Source organism: Bemisia tabaci, chromosome 1 (assembly GCF_918797505.1).
Source record: "Bemisia tabaci chromosome 1, PGI_BMITA_v3".
Lineage (NCBI taxonomy): Eukaryota > Metazoa > Arthropoda > Insecta > Hemiptera > Aleyrodidae > Bemisia > Bemisia tabaci.
In genome coordinates, this window is record NC_092793.1 from 64,873,951 (window position 1) to 64,897,171 (window position 23,221).

At 40.0% G+C, this 23,221-nt stretch overlaps 1 protein-coding gene and 1 long non-coding RNA gene across 4 annotated transcripts in view; one reads left to right on the plus strand and one right to left on the minus strand.

The window, feature by feature from the left end:
- The window catches only part of LOC109034612 (uncharacterized), a 135,955-nt gene that overhangs the window by 21,088 nt on the left and 91,646 nt on the right, over nt 1-23,221 (plus strand). Inside the window, exon 1 of one of the 2 annotated variants that reach the window (XM_072305398.1) lies at nt 4,844-5,352. The exons of the other annotated variant lie outside the window; for it this stretch is intronic. Within the exon in view, the coding sequence (XP_072161499.1) occupies nt 5,300-5,352 (53 nt within the window). The 5' untranslated portion in view covers nt 4,844-5,299. Of the gene's footprint in view, nt 1-4,843; nt 5,353-23,221 lie in introns of those variants that run through there. 2 annotated transcript variants of the gene reach the window in all.
- The window catches only part of LOC109034613 (uncharacterized), a 29,215-nt gene that overhangs the window by 988 nt on the left and 5,006 nt on the right, over nt 1-23,221 (minus strand). The window contains exons 3-4 of one of the 2 annotated variants that reach the window (XR_002009159.2): nt 10,525-10,646; nt 4,679-4,819 (exon numbers count right to left, since the gene is read on the minus strand). This is a non-coding gene — a long non-coding RNA (uncharacterized lncRNA). Of the gene's footprint in view, nt 1-4,562; nt 4,820-10,524; nt 10,647-23,221 lie in introns of those variants that run through there. The other variant, XR_002009158.2, reaches the window with a different exon arrangement.

Sequence of the window (23,221 nt, forward strand, 5' to 3'; positions counted from 1 at the left end):
CATGCCTAGTGGAAGATACATTGACGGTGTAAGTCGGCAATCAAATAACTCGTTTGCGGTGTCTGAAAATCTCCGCATCTATGTTGTTTTTTTAAAGGAGAACAAATTGACATCATTCCTTGAAGTTTTTGCAGAATTTTCTTCGCACAGAGAGGAAAAATCACGGCAGTTTCAAAGAATTGCCGTTGAGTAGTTTTCCGTTCCAAAAATAAAGTATGACAGGAAGTCTGCGACGTCGCAAAACGAGTTATGTGATTGCCGACTTACACCGTCGACTTGTGTGTTTAGAACTGCTGACATATGCGAACTTCGAAACTACAATGCTATGATGTAGAAAATCCTAGAAGTCCAAGAGGGTCTATGCGCTGATACCAACTGTCGTATGCTCGTCAAACAAGTTCCCATGGCCATCATAGGTCATAGGTGGCCTGCCCACAAAGTATGTCTGTAGGGTAGCCCTACTTTTCATGAGGGAGCTTTGAGTATACCATGTACTTTTTAATATTATTGTGCTTATTGCTCTCACTTAAAGATGTAAGTACATACTAAGCTTTTATCCATTATACATTTTGGCACATTACACCATTCCAAAACGCCTTATCCCTGCCAAACTAAGCGCTTTTAGTTTATACAGAAGAGAAGCCATCCATTGTCACTTATGTTCGTTATCATTATTCTTTGCAAAAAGGGTAATTTCTGGACGAGGCTACTGACCTTATTGCATTGGCACTCATGCTGCTGTTATAAGGAAAAACTCCGTAAGAATCTTTGAACATTGCCAAGTTTTCGTTGATGTAACACAAAGTTTCAGGGGAACTTTGTGAATGTTTTCCTTCCAAATGCTTACATGAGATTAGTCACAATTTAATTTGTGGCAACTGACAATTTTAAAGAAAATTATTCATGAGTTTTTTTTCAAAAATAAACATTTTATCTAGGAAAATTTGGCAACGTGGCAACTTCCAAATTTGATGGAAAGATTCTCGAGCCCCTACCAGCCGGGATGGTCCGCTCAAATCGGGGCCCTAGCTGTGTAATAAATTCGTCCACCGTTAAACATGCATACCGGTAGTGAGGCTATTATCGACGCATTATTAATAATTAGATCCCTATTGAAAGCCAGATATTTTATGAAGGCAATCATCCGCTTTGCAATATTGACATTCATTGTTTGGCGGACGCCGCGGCAGCGCAGCGTGCGCAAGTCGTAGCGCCGTATTAATTGGGTGTCGGATTAGCAACGGGATCTTTGTTGGTGGTTTCACGCTCCTCAATGCCCATATTTCTCTTATATTTCAACCCGTTTCACGAGTGTCAAAATCCGTATCCGTCCATTCTCTTGACTTCCGTCAATGATGATAGGGGGAAAAATTTTGACTGGAGGAACTACTATTTCATTTTGTATAGTTACTATGCCCAGCGCACTAAATGATGCTAAAGTTAGGAACATCGGAAAGCAAAATTAATGTAAGGTGGTTACGTTAAACATGAAACATCGCAGAGTTGACTTTAGAGGGTTCTCCTACACCGGTAGAAATGATTGGGTGAATTGAGGCTGTGTTGATTCGGTAGCCTTGCTAAAAATGACCATGTTGGTAACATGTTGAGACCAAACGCCCATGTTGGTATCAATATGATGTCAACATGGTATCAACTTGGGGTAAAAAACCAACATGGTACCATGCTATCAAATATGATAAGTCCCGGTATGTTATCAACATAATAAAAAAATTAGTGCCAACAATATTGCGTAAATATGGTAACATGTTGATATCAATTTGGACTTTTTTACCGTTATGATAAAGAGTTCATGTAAAGTTGGTATCTATTTTTCAAACTATCAATACGATACCAGCATGGTAACAACACGGTACTGATCATGCTGATCAATTTAAATATTTGTCAACAGTATGATCCATCCTGCCTAATTCACGAATATATTATACTAGCCGTTCTGGGCGCGCTTCGCGCGCCCGTCACGCCTAGCCGGGAGCTACGCCCCCTGGACCCCCGGTCACTCGCTACGCGAGTGACATTCGGCTCGCTTCGCGAGCCGATTTTGTAGTAGTTGCAAATTTTTTATCACTATATTTTGAAGATTTCATAGAAAACATTATGAAATTCTCACTCCACAATTAACTTGTAGAATAATAATGGCAGGGCAAGAAATAGACTATATTTTAAAATGGACGGTTCCCACTTAGTAAAAACAGCCAACACCACGTGAAGGTGAGGAACCATCGGTAGCCACTTTTTTTCTTTTTTTTTTTCTTTACTTTTCTGAAAAAAATTTACTGAAATTTTAGTTGCGTCCCCTAAAAGGAAACACGGAGAAAAAAATTTGTGCATGGAACCCGAAGCTGAGATCATATGGATCTCTGAAGTTTTCGGATCACGCATCCGAAAAGTTAAGGTCCATCTGCCGAAGTTCGGGTCAGACAATTGAAGTAGTTCGGTATATACCGAAGATTCCAGGTCACACATCTGAAGTACTCGGTGCATACCGAAGTGCTTCAGATTTCTGACTCAGAGATTTAGGAAAAACACAGTAGAGAACCAAGGAAATCACAGTAGAACAGAGAAAAAAATACAGTCGAATAAATAAAGAAAACTATTATCGAATAAATAAAGAAAACTATTATCGAAGAAATTCTAATTATTAGAAAGTAATTAGCTGGCGTAATCAATGCGTAGCCGCATAGGAGCATGAGCGAGATTTATCATCAACTGACCGCTGGCCGCTAGGTACCTGGGTGGGCGAGCGACAATACGTAAGCGGTGGCATATGGTTCGATTGACAGAGGAGTGGGGAACGGTCAGACGTAGGGGAAAGGTTCAGGCTGAACCGTTCAGCACAGCGCAGCGTCAGTCACCGGGTGGGGAAGAGAGTCCGGGAGGGGACACTTCCCCTCGAGTGAAATAGAAAAAGGCAGAATTCTTCGAAGTTTATATTAATGATGATGATGATGATAGGTTTCAGGATGGTTCTGTGAATTAAATTCTACGTTCCTAGAGAGGCGGGTACCCCCCTCCCCCTCCCCCTAACTTTTGAACGGTTTGAGATAAAAAAATGAAACTTCGGGAATGTTCCTAGGTATCTCAAAGGGGACCATATTTTTTTTTTTGGGGGGGGGGCGGGGGGCCCAACTTTTTTTCAAATGGTAACCCCTATCTTGTGATACGTAATTGGAAAGAACACTAAAAATTAAGAATTTTGGCGCCAACCGCAGATCAATATCTTAATTTTATACAGAGTTATAATAGGTCAAAGGTCGAATTTGACCTATTTTCAAAAAATCATAACTCCCGTTCAAATTATCGTAAAGAAAAAAATAAAACGGGAAAATGTAACACATTGTAAGCATTTTTTTAATACAAATCGCAGAAATCACTTCAAACCAATTTTAAGGGGGGGGGGGGAGCGGGGGGTTCGGACTCGTAAATACGTCAGTTCAAAGGTCATACAATTTTCCCGCAAAATGAGCCAAATTCCCCTAACTTTGCCTCAACTTCATCTTAGTGAGTTCAAAATTAGCTCAACATTACGTTTTCAAGTCCCCAAATTTCGGGAAGAGTTCAAAAAAACGAAATTTAAGGTGCGACCATTTAAATTGCGTTTTTTTTTAAACTTTTCCCGAAATTTGGGGACGTGAAAACGTAATGTTGAAGTGATTTTGAACTTACTGAGATAATGTTGGGGCAAAGCTAGGGGAATTTCGCTGATTTCGCGGGAAAATCGTATGACCTTTGAACTGACGTATTTGGGGGTCCGAATCTCCCCCTTAAAATTAGTTTGAAGTGATTTCTGTGATTTTTACATGAAAGTGCTGACAATGTGGTAAATTTCCCCGTTTTATTTTTTATTACGATAATTTGAGCGGGAGTTATGATTTTTTGAAAATAGGTCAAACTTGACCTTTGACCTATCATAACTCGTCAAAAATTAAGATATTGATCTGCGGTTTATGCCAAAATTCTTAGTTTTCAATGTTCTTTTTAAGGATGTATCACAAGATAGGGATTACCATTCGAAAAAAAAAGTTGGGGGTCCTCGCCCCCCCCCCCCTGAGGGAGGGAAAAAACTTTTGAACCCCCTAGAAGATGGTCCCCGTTGAGATAGAAACATTCCCAAAGTTTCGTTTTTCTATCTCTAACTGTTCAAAAGTTAGAGGTGGGAAGCAGGACTCTTGGAACACCCTGTATACTATTCTGCTGCTTGGACGAATTTCATACAGGTTTACATCGTTATAAGTTGTACTCAAAGTTGATTTGAAATTACCAATGCATATTTGGATTACATTTAGCAATAAGGAACCACTATTTCTGGCCTATTTTAGAAACAACATACACGCCATTGGTTTCCATATGCAGGTATGTGCTTTAATGGGAGAGCCAGATATAGTGGTTCCTAATTGCTAATGTAATCCAATTAGGAAATTTGGTATGATTTCCATTTACAGCCCACTAGAATTCAATTCTAGTGCGCCACCTCTTTTTCCTATGAGTGTGTTACTGCAGTCGTGCATAGGGCTTATCCCGGATGAAAAATCTCTGAAACGGGGTAAGTACCACCAAGGCAGACATGTTTACTGTTTTGAAATTGAAACCCGATGCAGTATCATAACATGTCTTGAATAAAGAACAAACTAATGTAGGCGGACTGATGAGGTATACCTACGTAGGCGATGATGCATCCATCGGATCTGGTCGTGCGCCTGTTACAATGCGCATCTACCGTTGTTTCAACCCAGCACGCCCTCAACCCCTCCATTGTGTCCTCTTGTCTCCGTCTGCACCGAGCGTCTCAACCTTCAGGCTGCTGCAAGTAAGCCGATACATTTGAAGGAAATAAAAAATAAAACGATCAAAAGGAACGAAAAGGTGCATGAAGGGGGAGCATGAATTGATCCGAATCCATTTTAATGCGTCAAGTTTCGAGTAATTAGGTGCTTATGCAGATTGAACGCAACAAGCACCGAGCTAGAGACGAAAGGACTCGATTAAGACAATGAGGAATATGATAAGTCTGGAGGGTCCCGAGTTAATAGACACGACCTCATAAGAAGTTGTTTGTGTGCTGGCGTCAAGCCTTTGCTAAAAGAAGGAGTCTCGCTCGCGTGTACAAAGGGGTGAAAATGAAGACGCGCCGAGCAAGGACAGCGCGGATTTCAATAAAAGTTCCTCCTCGTTTTTTTCTCCTTTTTTTCAATCATTATTATTGGTTTTTTTCTTTTTCTTTATTTTTCACTTGTTTTCTACTGAAGGTAGCAGGTGCACTTCGAGTTGAGAGCTGGAGCAGATGAAATGTCAAAGACTGTACGAGGAACTTTGTGCTCGCTTTAAAAGAAATCGGTAAATTTATTGTTGATTCCTACCTCTTCTTATTCTTTTTCTTTATACTTTCAATTAGTGTATCTGAGTGCGCCTTCTTCAGGTATGGTCATAGCCGGTTTCGGAGACACTTTTGTGCTTCTATAGGTCTTTTTGCTCATTTATAGCGCTTGACTTGATTGAATTTTTTCTGTTCTCCCTCTCTATCGTTCCCTTTCTCTCCTCCTACCCTGCTTACAAAGTGTATTTAAAAGCCGTGATAATGTATTCCATGATAAATACTTCAAAATTTACCCGAGAATCTCTACTTTTTATGACCTTATACGCCGACAATAGTAAGAAGAAAATATTTTCAAATGATATTTGCTTACCAAGGGATAAGCATGTGTGTACACATCGATGGCGAAAATACTAGACCACGCACAACGGTTTACGACCTTGATGTCAGTTTCCTGTCACATTTTATTTCTCTAAGGAAGGCCTCCTCGTTGTTTCTGCTCAAAATTGTATTTGATTTTTCTTCCTTCTTTAAACATACCTATCCTCTGAACGAGGTGTGTGAAAAAACGGCCAAAAATGCCTAAGGCATTATCAAATTTTAAACACTTGGGGTGATACAGTATCTTTTGAGACGCCCAGAACTGGTCGCCGTTTTGCTTAGAAGCGCCGGGTTGCGACGTTGCCATTTTTTAAAGTGGAAACCTTTAAAAATGCATATTTCCGCTGCATCTCAATCGATTTCAATGAACATTTTTTGAAAATGTTCCTTTTAAATAGAGCTTCCTATTGATGTATAGTTTCCTGGGTTTACTCGGCTTTAAAGGGCACTTGCGCGGTTTTAGCAGTTTTTGATAGACACAAAAATTTTGTTTTTACTTTACCACGATCGTGGAATCGACGGAATCTAAACAAAAACCAGTTTAAATGAAAGTTCAGATTCTCACCTTTCTAACGACTACAAGATCATCCCGGGAAAACGTTTATTTTCCGAGATATGATCGCTTAAAGTTGGTCACATGCGCTTTTCCGCAATGTGAATGCATCTTATCACTGAATCATTCGTGATCTAGGGGTCCCTTACGTTCAATTTACGTTGAAATAATTACACAGAGCAGTAAGGTGTCCAACACAAGCCGTTTTTTCACCTTTGGCTGCCGATGCGCGACGTTGCCAAAAGTGAAAACCTTTAAAAATGCATAACTCCGCTGCATTTCAACCGATTTCAATGAACTTTTTTTTAAAATGTTCCTCTGAAGTAGAGCTTTCTAATGGTATGTAGGTTTCTGTATTTTATTTACATGAAAAAATTGGAGGGGCATAAAGAAGACATGAAAAAACAACTTAAAAATACAAAAACAGGTCATAAATCTACGGTGAAAAGGAATTTTGTTATTTTTAAGGCACCGCACGGAAGCTATAGCTGACTCACAATTGATCCGCAAGCTTGACAGTCACTGCGAGTCATAGGTGAAACTGGTTAACCAAAGATTCGTGTTATTTACTATAGTTATTTGTTATGGAGCTTACTTGAGAGACGGATGGCCGGGAGTTGTAAAAATATTTAATTGTGAAACTACTGATGCGCCGTCGGACGATAAGCGACGAGTTAGTTTTCCAGAGCGCGCGCGAGAGCAAGAGCACGCAGCGCGACGACCGTGACTGGATGCGGGCACGAGCGGATTCACGTTGACGTCACGTCACCACGTCGCCGTGCAAGGAACTCAACTTTTAGATAAAACTTTCATACTTTGTGTTTCATCTGCCGGAAAAAGCATAGGATCCGCTCCCTTGTGTCCCTGACACCGGAGAAATACTCAAAACGCGGAGTGTCAACCGGACATTTTCCTTTTCTCTTCCCTCGACCAGTAACGCTGAGCATTCTGCGCCCAAACTCTGTGGCCCAGAGAATAAACGATATGATAAGGTCTGAACTCCTCTCATAAAAAGATTGACATTGACGCCGTAAGAATAATCTGAGTCCTTGCTTTCCCAGTCTGCGGGCGAACTCAAGGAAATCCCTTGGTGTATGATTTGAGAGTGGCAATACGTATTAAAGTTTCACCGGAAAGATAAATGGACATCATTACGAATTTAACTTCACAGATGGCCTTGTCTCCACGGGACGTTTCATGAGATTTGTCCCAGGGGAAAATCGCACTTGCGAAATTGGGAACAATATTGAGTTAGTCAATACTAATCACAGTACCAACTAAGAGCCCTTGTGGAATACCAGGAATGACTTCAAAAGAAGAAGATGAAATTTTGTTGTGTTTTTTAACGGGAAAAAATTCCAGAAGTTTCATTCCTACGATTTAAACTTCGGTAAAATCCTGTGAAATGTCCCGTGGAGACAAGGCGTTCTAATCCCTGTTATCGAATACCAATTTCCACAGGTAAAATTGTTCAATCGCTATAGGTACATCAGGCCTGGATTTTCACTGGAGTCGTGATCAACTCAAACTCTACATGTTGCCTGATGCCTGAATTACTTATATATTTTATTTTTTATAGAATACAACATTACGAGTTTTACACAATTCCTTAAATTACATTGGTCAACACGGGAAAATTTGCCTCCTACCTTCCGTAAAAATCGAGCTTCTTCAGAGAAAAATCAATTTTCCGGAAAATCAGTGCACGATGGAGAAAAACAAAGATCAGCGGCAAACCCGCCCGGCAAGGATGGTTGCGAGTTCGTTGCCGCAACGTTTTTAAAAATGTTTCGAAAAACGTTTAGTTGCAACGTTTTTTAAATTGTTGTGAAAAAGTTTTAAGTCGACATTTATTTAAAACGTTCTTACAACGTTATTAAAAACGTTGCAAAAACACTTTAAAAAACTTTAGTTTAAACGTTGTTAAACAATGTTGTTCTAATGTGTTGCGCAAACTTTGTAAAAGCGTTTTATTGCTCTGTTATCAAATCGTTTTCGTTTACGCTGATGATGTGCTGCAAATCGGAGGGGACACTTTTACACTGAAATTTCAGGTGTTCCCCTTTCTGTTGTTTCTCAACAGATGATTTTCTCCAATCAATATACATATAAGTCTGTCCCAGATAGGAAGAGCGCTGGAAAATCAGAATAATTAGCACCATTTGGCTGGTTGGAGGTACCTCAACCCTTATTACCTGTCATCTAGTCGCCTCCCAGATGCGTCGCACAGAGGGACACAAGCCACCTCGAGGCAACGCATACTCCCTTCGCATCTTTAGACCGTAATAGGCGATTTAAATCCCTGATTATTGCCATTAATCGTCGCTCCTTTGACCAAAGGTCTCATCTCCATTTTTACGTGAGCTCCGAAAAGCATGAAGCTACATGGACGACAGGCCTTACGTGAAAATTGAGGTATGCCTTTACGTCTTAGGACTCAGGAGCTACGAAATATGGAGGAATAGCGGTTTTTTCATACGCTTAACTGCAAATTCAATAAAGTCTTTTAATTATTTGTTTATTAGTGATTACCATCCACTAATAAAAAGCTAGATAGGGTGCACGGGAACTAACGCGATGCTCGAGGCCTCAGCGCGGTGGTTTTCCCCGGGGCTCAGGAGCGGATTCCCGGCGTAAGACGCCGACGCGCCGCGGAGCTCATAACCAACCCTCTGTACGGTGCGGGGTTGGCTCGGCGATTAGTCGGGTATCAATGGAACGAGCGATACATTGCTTCTACATAGTGCAAATTATTCTGATTTTCCAGCGCTCTTCCTATCTGAGACGGTCTATAATACATTTTACTTTCGCAAATTAATGAAATAGTATAGATACATACCTTCTGCAGAGGTCAATGCGAAAGACTTTGATTTGAAGTATCTTATCAAAACACGAGCAAAGATGATTCAGTCAACTTCTGACGCAGAATCAAAGAGACTTGCTAATAATCAAATGAAAGGTAATGCTTGAAGTCAAGTATCTTTATGATTTTGTGACACTCAGTTAATTTTTATCGGTACAACACTATTTCTCACTAAAAAGATTTCACTTAACAGAGCAGCGCCTTCGGCTAAAAGTACAGTCCTGATTCCTGCTGCACACTACATACACACTTCCTTTGGCTTTCTCAACAGCAGTTGCTGCTGAGTAAAACGGTTAGAAAAAACACTTCACATTCTGGATCATTTTCAAGATTTGTGGTTTGAAAGAGAGCAGTGGAGGTTAGGAGTCGTAGAGCGCGAGGAAGTGCTGTAAAGCGACTTATATATAAGAAAAATAAAAAATAAAATAATTTAAAAATAAAAAATAAATTAATAAATATAAATAATTAGAAAACAATATAATAAACAATTAAAATAATAATACTTTTATTTATATAAAATGAATACATCTATTCAATTCTTTTTTAATTTTTTTTCATAGGTACTCCTTTCTTTCAAAAATTGGATCTTCCTAATATTATTTTAAGTATCCTTCGTTGTAGAGTTATACACAGAAATGCAAGAATATCATTGCTTTCTATTATTGAACCAGATCTGGGGATGCTTATTAATGTTAAATAACCGAATTTCCTCATGCGAGCGTCCGTGGCTGTGTGGCAGCGACACACGGGCGATCCCCGAAGGTCAGCAACAACGTCGCGCGTAGTTAGTACTTCGATGGGAGCCCGCTTGGGAACCCGGGCGGAGCGCGGCTACTTTCGGACTTTGGTGAATTTCGGGTGCCTAAGAAACACTTCTCTGCAGTCCGCATTGAATTCCAAGAGTAAAAATGTGGAGTGCGCCTAAAATAAATCATCGAAATTTTTTTTCAGTGTACGTTATCGCAACTTTTTAGCAGTGTTGCGACAACGTTATCTCGAAACGTTGCGACAACGTTACCTCAAAACGTTGCGCTCCGCGGACAAAAGTAACGTTTTCCCAACGTTGTGACAACGTTAGCCAGGAACGTTACTCGATTGTTTGCGACGTTGCTACAACGTGCGGCAACGAACCATTGCCGGGCGGGAAGATTGAGTGGTACGAACAGTCACTGCACTTGTATTCTGAGAAACAATGTTATCCCCTCTTTTCCGACGCAAAACAACCGGATAAGTATAGTACAGTGTTATATGGGTGGAAAGTTCCACCCAGAATCAGCTAATAGTTAGGAGGCAAATTAAAAAAAAAAAAAAAAAAAATGTTTACCAGTGTTAATGATATTTAATAATTAAGCCAAGGGAAACGTACGAAGTAAAACATTACTGATCAATTTTTCTCACCGTTTAGTATGAAACCTGCTTCATTTGTTCTTTTTTAAGCATTCAAATAGAAATAGTGAAGCTATGGGTTGCGTTCTACATCATAGTGGACTTTTATTTGAAACTTGTGCTGCGTAAAAAACCTGAAAAAGGAAATCTAAATGAAAGTCGAGTCAAAAGTTGACAACAATGAGGACTTGCATTGCACGGAGACTCGGAAGCGGTGCAAAACGTATAAGGGTTTATAGGGGTTGAGGCATTTAATCGTCAATCAACCACTCTCAATTGAATGTCCACGGCAACTCCACAAAAGGGCGACGATCGGTAGCATATGCCGTTTTTTATTTTCACATTTTTTTCGTCGTCCTTTTTTTTCACCACTCTCTTTCCCCGAGTCTTATCACCGTCATATTTTTGACGTGTTGCGTCATGGCGGGAGTGGCGTCAGATTATTCGCACTGCCCTCTCGTTTCGGTTCGGTGATCCGTCGACATCCCCTCTTTCTCTCCCACCCCCGCGGGAGCGTCAGGGGTTGATGCGTGGCTTACTAACTTGTTGCCAACCCGTTTTTGATAACAATCTCCGACGCAGGTCGGTCTTCAAAATTGTTGTTGTCTGATGATTGCATGCTGCTACCACTGATGTACTACTCAATTTAAGCACATTTCGCTATGTTGTTTAATTGGCCCTTTTTATTCCGCGAGTCGTTATACATTTGTAATTGAGCTCATCATCAATTTCCTTTCTCATGCAATTTTTTTGACTGGCTCATGCGAGGCACTCATCCATAGCGCGATTTTTGCATGCAAACTTAGATTCTGAGGGGATGATGATGTTCAAACTATAATTATCTTTTCTGCACGGCTAAAAATGCGTCTGGTGAAATGAAATTAGACAGAAATGACTCGTGGGGACTCTTTTCAGAGAATTCCAGATTGCAAGGCAACATACTAGTTAACTTAATTTGGGGTTATAAATTATAAGTTTATCTGAAATGAATTCTTCAATAGGAATAATCTAAATTCGTCCAATAAATGCGTCCAAAAATAGTAGCAAAAATGCGTTTCAGGCATGCTGAATTTTAAAAAATTTCCGCGGGCTCGGTCCATAAGACAAACTTTAACCCGCGGCGCCGAGTATACTAAGGCCGGCTATGTATAGGTTTACTAGGGGGCCCTGCCCCATGACCGCTACGCGGCCCAACCCCCGGGAGGGCGCCTCACGCCCTCAAGCCCGCTTCGCGGGCCTTATACGCATATGTACAGGCAAAAATGTTCTTCTATTTTAATACACCATTTTGTGTTCGAGCTGCATCGATTTCAACATTTTTGACGTAACTCTCAGATTTGTAAATGATGAGGAATAGCTGGATGTACATAATTTCACAGTCCACTTACTGGAGTTTCTATTTATTATGTTATTTTTAAATACTTAATTGAAAAAAAAACTGGATTTCGACCGTTAAGAGTTAATAATATTTGGTCCGTCCCGACGCGACGCAGCGCCTGCCCTCTCACTTTGTATCTGCTGTTTATCTGCTGTAAATATTAATAGAAATTCAGCAATCGAGTAAATTGACCAATGCCACAAATCGAAGCCGGAAGAATGCAGGAAAAATTGAGTTAAACCTTATACCTCGGACCTTGAACCTTGAACCCTGAGCGATGCACCGTTCCTCAACTCTCGGAATGAGGAGCCCTGCTACACAAGCTTTTCCATTGTTCTCTTATTTACTCGACTGACTCAGGTAGAATCCCGCACCTTGACGTTTCTAGCGGAAACGACATATCTCTCACGCTATTAACATTGGACTTAAGTGATATGAGGTTTAAAAGCTCTACAACATTAAATGTTCGGGGTTTCATAATTTTTTGCACATCTACATCTACTACAGATGACATATATGTAAAGATCATCCTTATCGGTCCGGCAGTTCGTCAGAAATAGTGCTTCCAAGATTTTGCTTGTAGCTGTATAATATAGATTTACAGGTTAAAACCCTGCGATAAGAGGCAAATCGCGAGGTTTGATCGTGCCATTTATAAACTAAGCGGCTGTAACAGGCGGTTAAACAGGCATAACACACGCACATTTATTCCAGAGTAACATTTCTTCAAGTATTACCTATTATAACAAGTTGACATTGGTGGGTAGTCTTCTTTTCTTCGGATGAAGAGCTGCCGAGAGATGAACTTTTCAAGTGACGACATTCATTCCGATATTTTTCTGATCTGTAAACTTATGATATCAATGTTCAAAATAATCAAGATATTCGAGCCACCATTTCCGGTTGAAAATCTTGAGGTTAAATGAAGCTGAACCTAAACTTCTTTTCATTTTTATTCTACAGGGTTATCCAAAAGTCACTGACCACCCCTGTAACTTTTTTCCAAATTGAGATAGAATTTGAAACTTTGGGAATGTTCCTCGGTCTAAGGTAGCAACTTTTTGGTCCCCCCAAAATTTTGGGGGCGGCCCCCCTTAAGTGGGGCGGGGGCTAACTTTTTTTTTCAAATGGCAACCCCCCCTTTGTGATACCTCATTCGAAAGATAATAAAAAAAGAAAATTATTGGCGCAAACCGCAAGTCAAAATGTTCATTTTTGACAAAATGGCGGCCGGTCAAAGTTCAAAATGGCGGAAATTTGGCATCTCCGTTGTTTATTGACGGATTGGTGTGAAACTCGGAATTCTAGGGTTTTTCGGGATGAGAAAAACGATTTCGGCATTGGTTTTCCAGAAAAGTCTGTCCTTTTCAAAATGGCGGCGGTCAAAATGGCGGCCTCGAGCGGGAAGTGGATATTTAGGCTGCATATCGTTGGATTTGCATGAAACTTTGTATCTGGGGGTATTTCGGCACGAGAAGAACGAATCTTTCATTGGATATCTGAAATTTTGACAAATTTCAAAATGGCGGTGGGAAAAGGGAATCAGTGTTACGGCTGTTTACTGATGGATTAGCATGAAATTATTTGATATTTCAAGAATCTAATGAAAGATTCCTGTTTAACCAGCCAAAAACCGCTAGGATATCGAATTTCATGCAAATCCATCGGTAAAGAGCCGTAAAACTGATTTCCCGCCATTTTGGAATTTGTCAAAATTTCAGATATCCAATGAAAGCTTCGTTCTTCTCCTGCCGAAATACCCCCAGATACCAAGTTTCATGCAAATCCAACGATATGATGCAGCCTAAATATCCACTTCCCGCTCGAGGCCGCCATTTTGACAGCCGCCATTTTGAAAAGGACCGACTTTTCTGGAAAACCAATGCCAGAATCGTTTTTCTCGTCTCGAAAAACCCTAGGATTCCGAGTTAAACGGCAATCTGTCAATAAACAACGGAGATGTCAGATTTCTGCCATTTTGAACTTTGACCGGCCGCCATTTTGTCAAAAATCAACATTTTGACCTGCGGTTTGCGCCAAAAATTTTCTTTCTTTATTATCTTTCGAATGAGATATCACAAAGGGGGGGAGTTGCCATTTGAAAAAAAAGTAAGCCCCCGCTCCTCTTAGAGGGGGCCGCCCCCCAAAATTTCGGGGGGGGGACCAAAAAGTCGCTACTTTAGACCGAGGAACGTTGCCAAAGTTTCAAACTTCTTTCTCAATTTTGAAAAAAGTTACAGGGGAGGTCAGTGACTTTTGGACAACCCTGTATACGATAAGTAGTTCTCTCCGAATCCAACATTTTTGGAGTTTGACGGAACACAATAAAGCCCGCCGGGAAACTCGACTAGAGTACCTTTATAGACAGAGTATGGCCATTTCTGTTCCGGTTTTTCATTGGACGCGTGAAAATAGGCTGACACGATGTTCTTACGGCCGTAAATAAACAAACAAGATGGCCCTTATCAGCAAGCAAGATTGAGGTTATGCACATCTTACATCCTCCTGTGATAAAGGTGAAAGGCGATTTAACAATGTTTTCGTGTTTTTTTCGTGTGTTATTCGTAGATATGCTAGTTTAAATTGTTACTGCCGTATAATTGAAATTTTTGTCAAATTTAGCCTCTTATCGATGTTACGGTGAGTCGCCATCTTGTTTGTTTATTTACGGCCGTAAGAGCATCATGAAGCCTAAAAACTCGTCGACCAATCAAAAAGCGGAACAGTTTTCCTGTAGTAAAAAGATACGAATGGCCATACTCTGTCTATAAAGGTACTCTAAACTCGACCGGAAGTGACTGAGCGTGACAGAAATGTATCTTAAAAAGTGGAAATCTGAATAAAAATTTAACAGACCTTAGTCAAAGAAGGTAGAGTGGACTACTGAAACAATCATTCCACATTCAGTGATCTTCGGGTATTGAGTTCAAAGTTATAGCTCTCAGAATGATAGTCCCTTAAAAATACTAATTTGCATTCTAAATCCACAAAGGAGAAGAACAAATAGCATTATTAAACGATTTCCGAGCATTTATACATTAATTAGAGTAGAAAATGAAGGGGGTGATACCGCGTGGTGAGTGCGAAGAAGAGCGGGCGAGAAGAGAAACGGAGAAAATGAGTAGCACGCCCCGCTGTGTCCAATTGAACATCCGCTAACTATCTACATGCCGCATGCCGTGGGTCTAAGCGCTAAGGGAAGAGGAGACGTTGCTTAACAAACGGGTGAAAAGACAGAACTTATTGAATGTTTATTGAAAGTTCTTTTATATTTGTAGTGCGGGAGCCTAATAAAGCGGCGGAGGGCAGGGATTGCGCGCGAAAGACAAGCGAGGTGGGTTAATGGGCCGAACTTTCTGAAACTTGATCGGTTCGATGGTGTGGATCAACATGGAGGCCAACGCGTGGGAAAGGGTGCGCCCGACCCGGACCACCTGGCAAGCGCATTATGCATCTTTAAATCGGTAGCTAATATGAGTATTTCGGGATTGTGCGCGTCTCTGATTCGGCTCCTGAACGCTGGGCTCCAGCCGGGTAGTACCGCCACCGGGAACGCCATGCGCCACGGCGCGGCGCCGCCGCGCGACAAAATCTAGGTCGATTAGCATCTATTGAACCATTCATTTTCGGAAAGGCCCAAGCGTCAAAAAACTCGTGTGCACTGCAGGTCGTGGTGAGTAAAAGGAGAGGAGGATCCACAATTTTTGTCGATAGGATATATTTCAAGAATGAGCTTCTCTATTGAAGTCGCGGCTTACGGGTTCAGCGTTCAAACGATCTCTAAGCAAAAAGTTGGGCGCTCATCTTCGATATAGTTTGATCCTGCGTTGAAATAACGCCGAATCCGGCATATCTAAGAAAGTTTGGTTGATGTGGAACAGTGTTTTGCTCCATTTGCGCTATCAAATTTTCGGATCGGATTACATGATCGAATTTGTCTCTCTGTCAAACCGATTTCTTGAGGTTCGGCTCAGCAAACCGAACATTTAAAACATTGCTAGAGCAAATTTGGTTGACAACTTAACTTTTTCTCTCTGGATTGAGAGCTTTTCGAAAGCTGATGTAATCCCTAGTAGCAGAACAAATTTTTGTTTTTCTAAAGAAAGTATAAAAAAAACATATCTGTTATCTAAATGATTGTTATATAAAAAACGTGTAACGCTTTTATAAAAAAATCAAACTTCAGACCTGACCGTAATATATGAAAAATGATAAAAGCTAGATAACGTAATTTTTTTTATACACACATTTTTTATTTTTTTATATAACGCATGCATACGAAAGTGTTAGAAGTGAACATTTTTATGTAACGATTATATAAAAAAATAGGTCATCATTTTCGTGAGCTTTTCGCGAATTAGAAAAATTTTTAGTATGTTCGCGAAAAGCTCACGAAAATTATAACATTTTTTTATATAATGGTTACATAAAAATGTTCACTTTTAACACTTTTGTATGCATGTATTATTTAAAAAAAATTAACTTTCGTACATAATATTTATCTTTTCCTTCTGTAATTCTGCTACTAGGGATAATTAAGAGAAATATTGACTTGGTTTAAAAACAAAAACAAAAAAACGTGTATCTTACAAAAAATGACATGCAGAGGAAAGCTGCGGTAATTATTTTGCCATACCGAACCTTAAATTACAATACAATAAAAGTACAATACAATTGGGTTTTAGAGTCGCAATGCACGACTGCACGGTCCGATTAATGGGATTGATCATTAACTGAAATCATGAATATCAACCATTGAAGGAAACAGCGGCCTCGCACCTATCCAAAATCTAACTGAACCGTCATTAAGTCAAAAAGAAATTAACGCTAATAGACTAACTGTTGCTGCCTCCAACACTCACATTGTCTGAATGTCTGATCAAGGTTAGATACCAACTTGGCATAGGACGGACACTGACTATACTGTTGTGGGTTGTGCGACTACCGCAAGAAAACTGAACAGACAGTGGACAGACACAACTGTAGGTATTCGGCAACTATATCACTGCTCCTGAGTAGTTTGCATTGCCTAGCCTAATTATTGAAGCCTAATTATTATTGGATGGTAAAATTGGAAGCAAAACTCAGTAAACAACTTTATTATTAACTGTCAACACTTTTATGAGCACGCTGCTGAAACTACGAGACAGGGGCTCGTGCTCTCTCCTTTAGAGCAGCAATCTTGACGGATAATTATTCTTCCGACAGTTTCCTAACAGTCACCGTTTCCATAAAAAATCTGTTGACAAGGCGTCACCAAAAGCCAACCCCCTCTTTAGACAAAATTGATCGTGCGAAACGTCTTTCGTCGAGTAGTTGTATCTCCTGGAGCACTACAAAACGTCATTTCCCTCATGGAAAAACGTAACTACTTTTCAATGTTGCCAGGCTCTCCCGCACAAATTGCATTTTTCGTGGAAAAATCTTAGGCACTTTAAACTGAAAATTTTACATTTTTCTTGTAATCTCATGCAAAAATCAGGAAAATTTTGGCCGAAAATCGTACGCTCACAAACTTGTAAAAAATTAAAATTGTTTAAGTCAGTTTTGTCAGTAATGGAGTTACGTTCCTTCATGCGGGAGACGACGAAAAGAGTGACAAGAATGTAAAGCGCTACTCTGAGAGGTATCAATGTGACTTAGCTGCCGCTGCCAGTCGGTAAATTAACGGCAGAAAGGATTGCGCGAAAAGAGTAGGTCCGCACGGTGGGCCAAGCCAATATAAGAGAAGAAAGGACGGACGCGGAATGAGTGGTGACTCGCGAGTTATTCATTGGCGGGCGCGTTATCGCATGCCGGCCGCAGGGTGGGGGGGGGGGCGGCTAGGTGCGTGCCCCGCTAATTACGGAACAATTGATAGAGGGCTCCAACTGGCCACCTATCTGCGGAGCAAATCGCACCAACTGACATCGCGCCGCACTCTCCGGCCAATTGCAGCGCGCGGCTGGACGCTGCGCTGGATGTACTGACGCGTGCTATGTAAAAGTCTGCGTATCGCACACTCATACGAGCCTATAGTCTCCTGTCATCTGCCGCGGTCCTGCTCAGCGAGAATCGTTTAGTATGCACTGACATATTTAATGCCAGTTTAACTTTACAAGATCCTTATCGTTATGTCCCGATGCCGCATGCCGCTCCGCGTTTTTAGGTGTCCTCAATCCACATGCAAAACCTCGCTACGGGACGGTCCAGTGAGTCACTCCTCGCTCCACTGAGTTTATCATAACGTGGCCAGGCCAGGCGTGGATGCGATCGATTATCGAGGTGTTTCTCCATTTGAGCGTATGGTATTGAATCGATCATTAAGGTGTTTGTTGCGAGCACCTTGTTTATCGATATTTTTCCATTGAATCAAATGACAGATCAATCGATGTATCGCTAGGGTGGCCCAATTATACACAGCAAAATTTATTTTGCGAATTTTTTTGGTCTTACCCCCTAGAACTGTTCCATTCGATCAAAAAACACTCTCTGCCAAGTTTCAGCCAAATCGGATAATATTAACCCGTGCCGACAAAGCCATCTTTTTTATATGGGATTTTACATTGAAAAACACTTTGTTCCAGAAAAATCCATTTTTCGAAAAATGCGTAATTTCTAGAAAAAATCTGAGGTCATATTTGGCTTCAGCAGGCAAAATTGAGTGGGAAAACATGTATTTTTTGTTTCTAAACTTGTAACTTTTTCATTGCATCTTGATACTCATTTTGACCAAAATTCATACTTCACAGTATTAACCCCTCCCCCCCCCCCTTATTTTTAACCGTAAATCCAGCGTTTCCTAAGTAGCGATAGGTGCATGGGATTTTTTTTCTTTTTTCCATTAAAGATTGTGTTTTTATTCATATTCCACAATTTAAATGTCTGCGTAATGTTTTATTGAAGTGGCACTTACTTATGAAAAATGGGAAAGCATGATGTGGACTTTTTCATTAAAAAAAAAATAAATTGTATTTTGAAAAAAAAAAAAAAATAATAATAATTTATTAAAATAAATGGGAATGGACCCAAACACCAAACAATTAGAAACAGCATCATTCCTTTCTTCAAAAATACTTTAACAGAAGCTCCGTAGGAAAAGAAGAAACACCGATGATTATACTTCAAAAAAACGAGGTGAGTCTTCCAAAAAAAGTGGCAAGGTGCCTAAACAGTAGAAGAAATGCATGATTACTTCCTCTTTGAATACTTAACAACTGACGCTTCAGCGATAATAACAGGAAAGTTCATCCCTCTGTTTTCGAAACTGCATGTGGCTAATTTTCGGCATCAATTTGATCCAACAGTAAGTGATTTGAAAGGCCTTCAAAAAGTTTGCTTATTCAGTCCAAGATATTCAATCTTTGCTGGTACAAACCTCAGCTGCTAATAATTGCCCTTCAAACTGATTTGTATTTTACAAAAAAGTTGCGTCAGTACACTAGTATTTATAAGAGAGTATCAGAGGATACATTGGCCACTTTTTCAAAACATTAAAGTTATCTTGGTGATAGGTGGGGGCCTCTGTATGTTTTTGATTAATTCATTTCTAATAGCATGAAAAAAAAAACTGTTAAAGCTTTAGTAACTAAAGAGAGCAATCATAATTATCTCAACAAGCTAGTAAAAAATAACACTGAATTATACACATTTTCATCCTATCATATGGTTGATCTCATAACAACAAAAAAATGAAGATATTGCATCACATGAATAGTTATTGAATCTTCTTCGATGAAACTTTCACCTAACATTACCAGGTACATAAAAAGAAAGGAATAATGCATTTCGTCAACTGTTTTTTGCCACCTCTTGGCTTGCATTATAACCTTGCCATTAATTTTTGCAAGACTAAACTCGCTTTACTGAACTATACTAAGTAGTGAAGTTCTGAAGTATACTAAGTAACCTAATTTTTTTGTAAAATATAAATCAGCTTGAAGGGCAATTATTGGAAGCTGTGGTTTGTACCAAGAAAGATTGAATATCTTTGACCGAATAAGCAAACTTTTTGAAGGCCTTTCAAATCACTTTCTGTTGGATCAAATTGATGCCGAAAATTAGCCACAGAGGGATGAACTGTCCTGTTATTATCGCTGAAGCGTCAGTTGTTAAGTATTCAAAGAGGAAGTAATGATAGGTGTAAATGTGGGAAACCACAAAGCCGAGGTGTTATTTGGATAATACGATTTTATTCAATCATTGCCGAAGCTTTTCGACCTTTATGGTCATTATCAAGGCTACAAAAAGGCAAAACTATAAAAAGCAAAAGTCACAGGCAAGGCAAAACTACTGGCAGTAAGCTACTAAAACTACAAGCGCACAGGAAGTTAAAACATAGTTAAAAACTAGGGGGCTACGCCCCCTGCCCGCTACGCGGCCCAACCCCCCGAAGGCGCTCCGCGCCATCAATGGGCCGCTTCGCGGCCCTATTTTTACCCTTCTATCAGTGTTCGTTTTATTTCTCCCATAAAAAATTACGATATGAGGTATACTTTAATTTAAACTTTACTTAAAATTACTTTAAAATTAAAAGGACGCATTTTGGAATGACTGCTTGATGAAATATTGCAGTAAAACAATGAACAATGATAGTCAGGTAATAATTAAGATATCATGAGTCGGGGATCGGAACCCACACCGATTTTAAAGAGGACGCCTTCGACGTCTTACAATAGACGACTCGGCCACCGCTCGACATGCGTCCTATGGGGCGAATCTTGTGTAGATAAGTGTAGAGCTGATGCGCAGGCTATACACAGCTACTGCGCAACCTCCTCGACCACTGCGTATCCTCCCGCGCATAGCGGTAGCAGTACCGGAGCATTCTGTAAACTCACTCACTTTTATAACGTGATTTTAAAAAAACCTGGGTCCTTTTTCCAAAATCTGATTACAGCGGGCTCATCTAGGGCCTATCACCTGTCGATTTACGCAAAAATCATGGAAATCGGGCCGGTAGAACGCTCAAACGAACTATGACAAAAAGTGTAAATTTACATTGTTTAAATGGGAGAATTCGGAACTTTACCACGTAATATAAAAAAACCTGGGCCATATTTTGAAAATCTGAAAAGAGTTTGCTTATCTAGAGACAATTGCCCGTCGATAGCCGCAAAAATTATGAAAATCGGCCCGGTAGAACGCTGGAACTAAGCGTTACCAGCTTCGCAAAATTAGGAGGTCTTGGAGCTTATAGTATAAACTAGGGGGCTACGCCCCCTGGCCGCTACGCGGCCCAACCCCCTGAAGGCGCTCCGCGCCATCAATGGGCCGCTTCGCGGCCCTATTTTTACCCTCCTATCGGTGTTAGTTTTATTTTTCCCCTAAAAAATTACGATATGAGGTATACTTTACTTTTAGAATGAAATAATTTTTGGTTTTGATGAATAAAGAAACAAATTTTTTTTTTGAAGTCTAAAGAACGCGTTTTGGAATGACTACTTGATGAAATATTGCAGTAAAACAACGAACATTGATAATCAGGTAATAATTAAAAATTTCGGGTAACGGGGATCGAACCCACACTATATTGTAATTGGACGCTTCCGACGTCTTTGACGACTCGACTACCGCTCGTCTTGAGGAAGTGGGGGCGAATCTTGAGTAGATAAGTGTAGAGCTGATGCGCAGGCTACCCAGCTACTGCGCAACCTCCTCGACCACTGCGCATCCTCCCGCGCATAGCGGTAGCAGTCTCGGAGCATTCTGAAAATTCACTCACTTTTATAACGTGATTGTAAAAAAACCTGGGTCCTATTTCCAAAATCTGAATAGAGCGGGCTCATCTAGGGCCAATTACCCGTCGATTACCGCAAAAAACTTAGAAATCGGCCCGGTAGAACGCTCAAACGAACTATGACAAAAAATATAAATTTACATTGTTTAAATGGGAGAATTCGCAACTTTACCACTTAATATAAAAAAACCTAGGCCATATTTTGAAAATCTGAAAAGAGTTGGCTTATCTAGAGACAATTGCCCGTCGATAGCCGCAAAAATCATAAAAATCGGCTTTGTAGAACGCTGGAACTAAGCGTTACCAGTTTCGCAAAATTAGGAGGCTTGAGAGCTTATAGTATAGATAGTAAGTCAGCGAGAGAGCGTGCATGATTGATTGAAGAAGCTAACAAGTAGAATTTAAGTAGCTTCAAGCTAGCAGTAGCTTTCAAGTAGCTTCTTCAATCAATCATGCACGCTCTCTCGCTGACTTACTATTTTTAACTATGTTTTAACTTCCTGTGCGCTTGTAGTTTTAGTAGCTTACTGCCAGTAGTTTTGCCTTGCCTGTGACTTTTGCTTTTTGTAGTTTTGCCTTTTTGTAGCCTTGATAATGACCATAAAGGTCGAAAAGCTTCGGCAATGATTGAATAAAATCGTGTTATCCAAATAACACCTCGGCTTTGTGGTTTCCCACATTTACACCTATCATAACTTAACTGGTGTTACAGTGATTTTCATCACCATGACCAAATATAAAGAGGAAGTAATCCTGCTTTTCTTCTACTGTTTAGGCACCTTGCCACTCTTTTTTGGAAGGCTCACCTCGTTTTTTTGAAGTATATTCATCGGTGTTTCTTCTTTTCCTACGGAGCTTCTGTTAAAGTATTTCAGAAGAAAGGAATGATGCTGTTTCTAATTGTTTGGTGCTTGGGTCCATTCCCATTTATTTTAATAAATTATTTTTTTTTTTCAAAAATACAATTTATTTTTTTTAATGAAAAAGTCCACATCATGCTCTCCCATTTTTCATAAGTAAGTGCCACTTCAATGAAACATTACGCAGACATTTAAATTGTGGAATATGAATAAAAACACAATCTTTAATGGAAAAAAGAAAAAAAAATCCCATGCACCTATCGCTACTTAGGAAACGCTGGATTTACGTTAAAAAATAAGGGGGGAGGGGTCAATACAGTGAAGTATGAATTTTGGTCAAAATGAGTATCAAGATTTAATTAATGGTACGTTTCATATTTAATTTAACTTTGTCAGTTGAAAAAATCGTCATACGACAAAAATACAAAATCTTGAAATTCTCGCGTTTCAGCCAATTTTGAGGATTTATAACAAAAAACCGAAACGCATGATGACATGAACAAATTTTTTTCTTTAAAGTGCCCTAACATATGCTCTTACTGTGAAATTTTCAGAGCCCTAGCTCAATTACGATGTTGTTAAAAAAATCGTCAAAATGGGCAAAATTCTGCATTTTGGCCTATTCCGGGGGGGGGGGGGTGGTTTTTGGCCGTGCGCAACCCTTAAAAATTTTTTTAGAATTGTTTTCTTTAGTGCAATCTTATTTTTATAAGTGAGGTCAACGATTTACAGGGTACCATCATCAAAATTCGG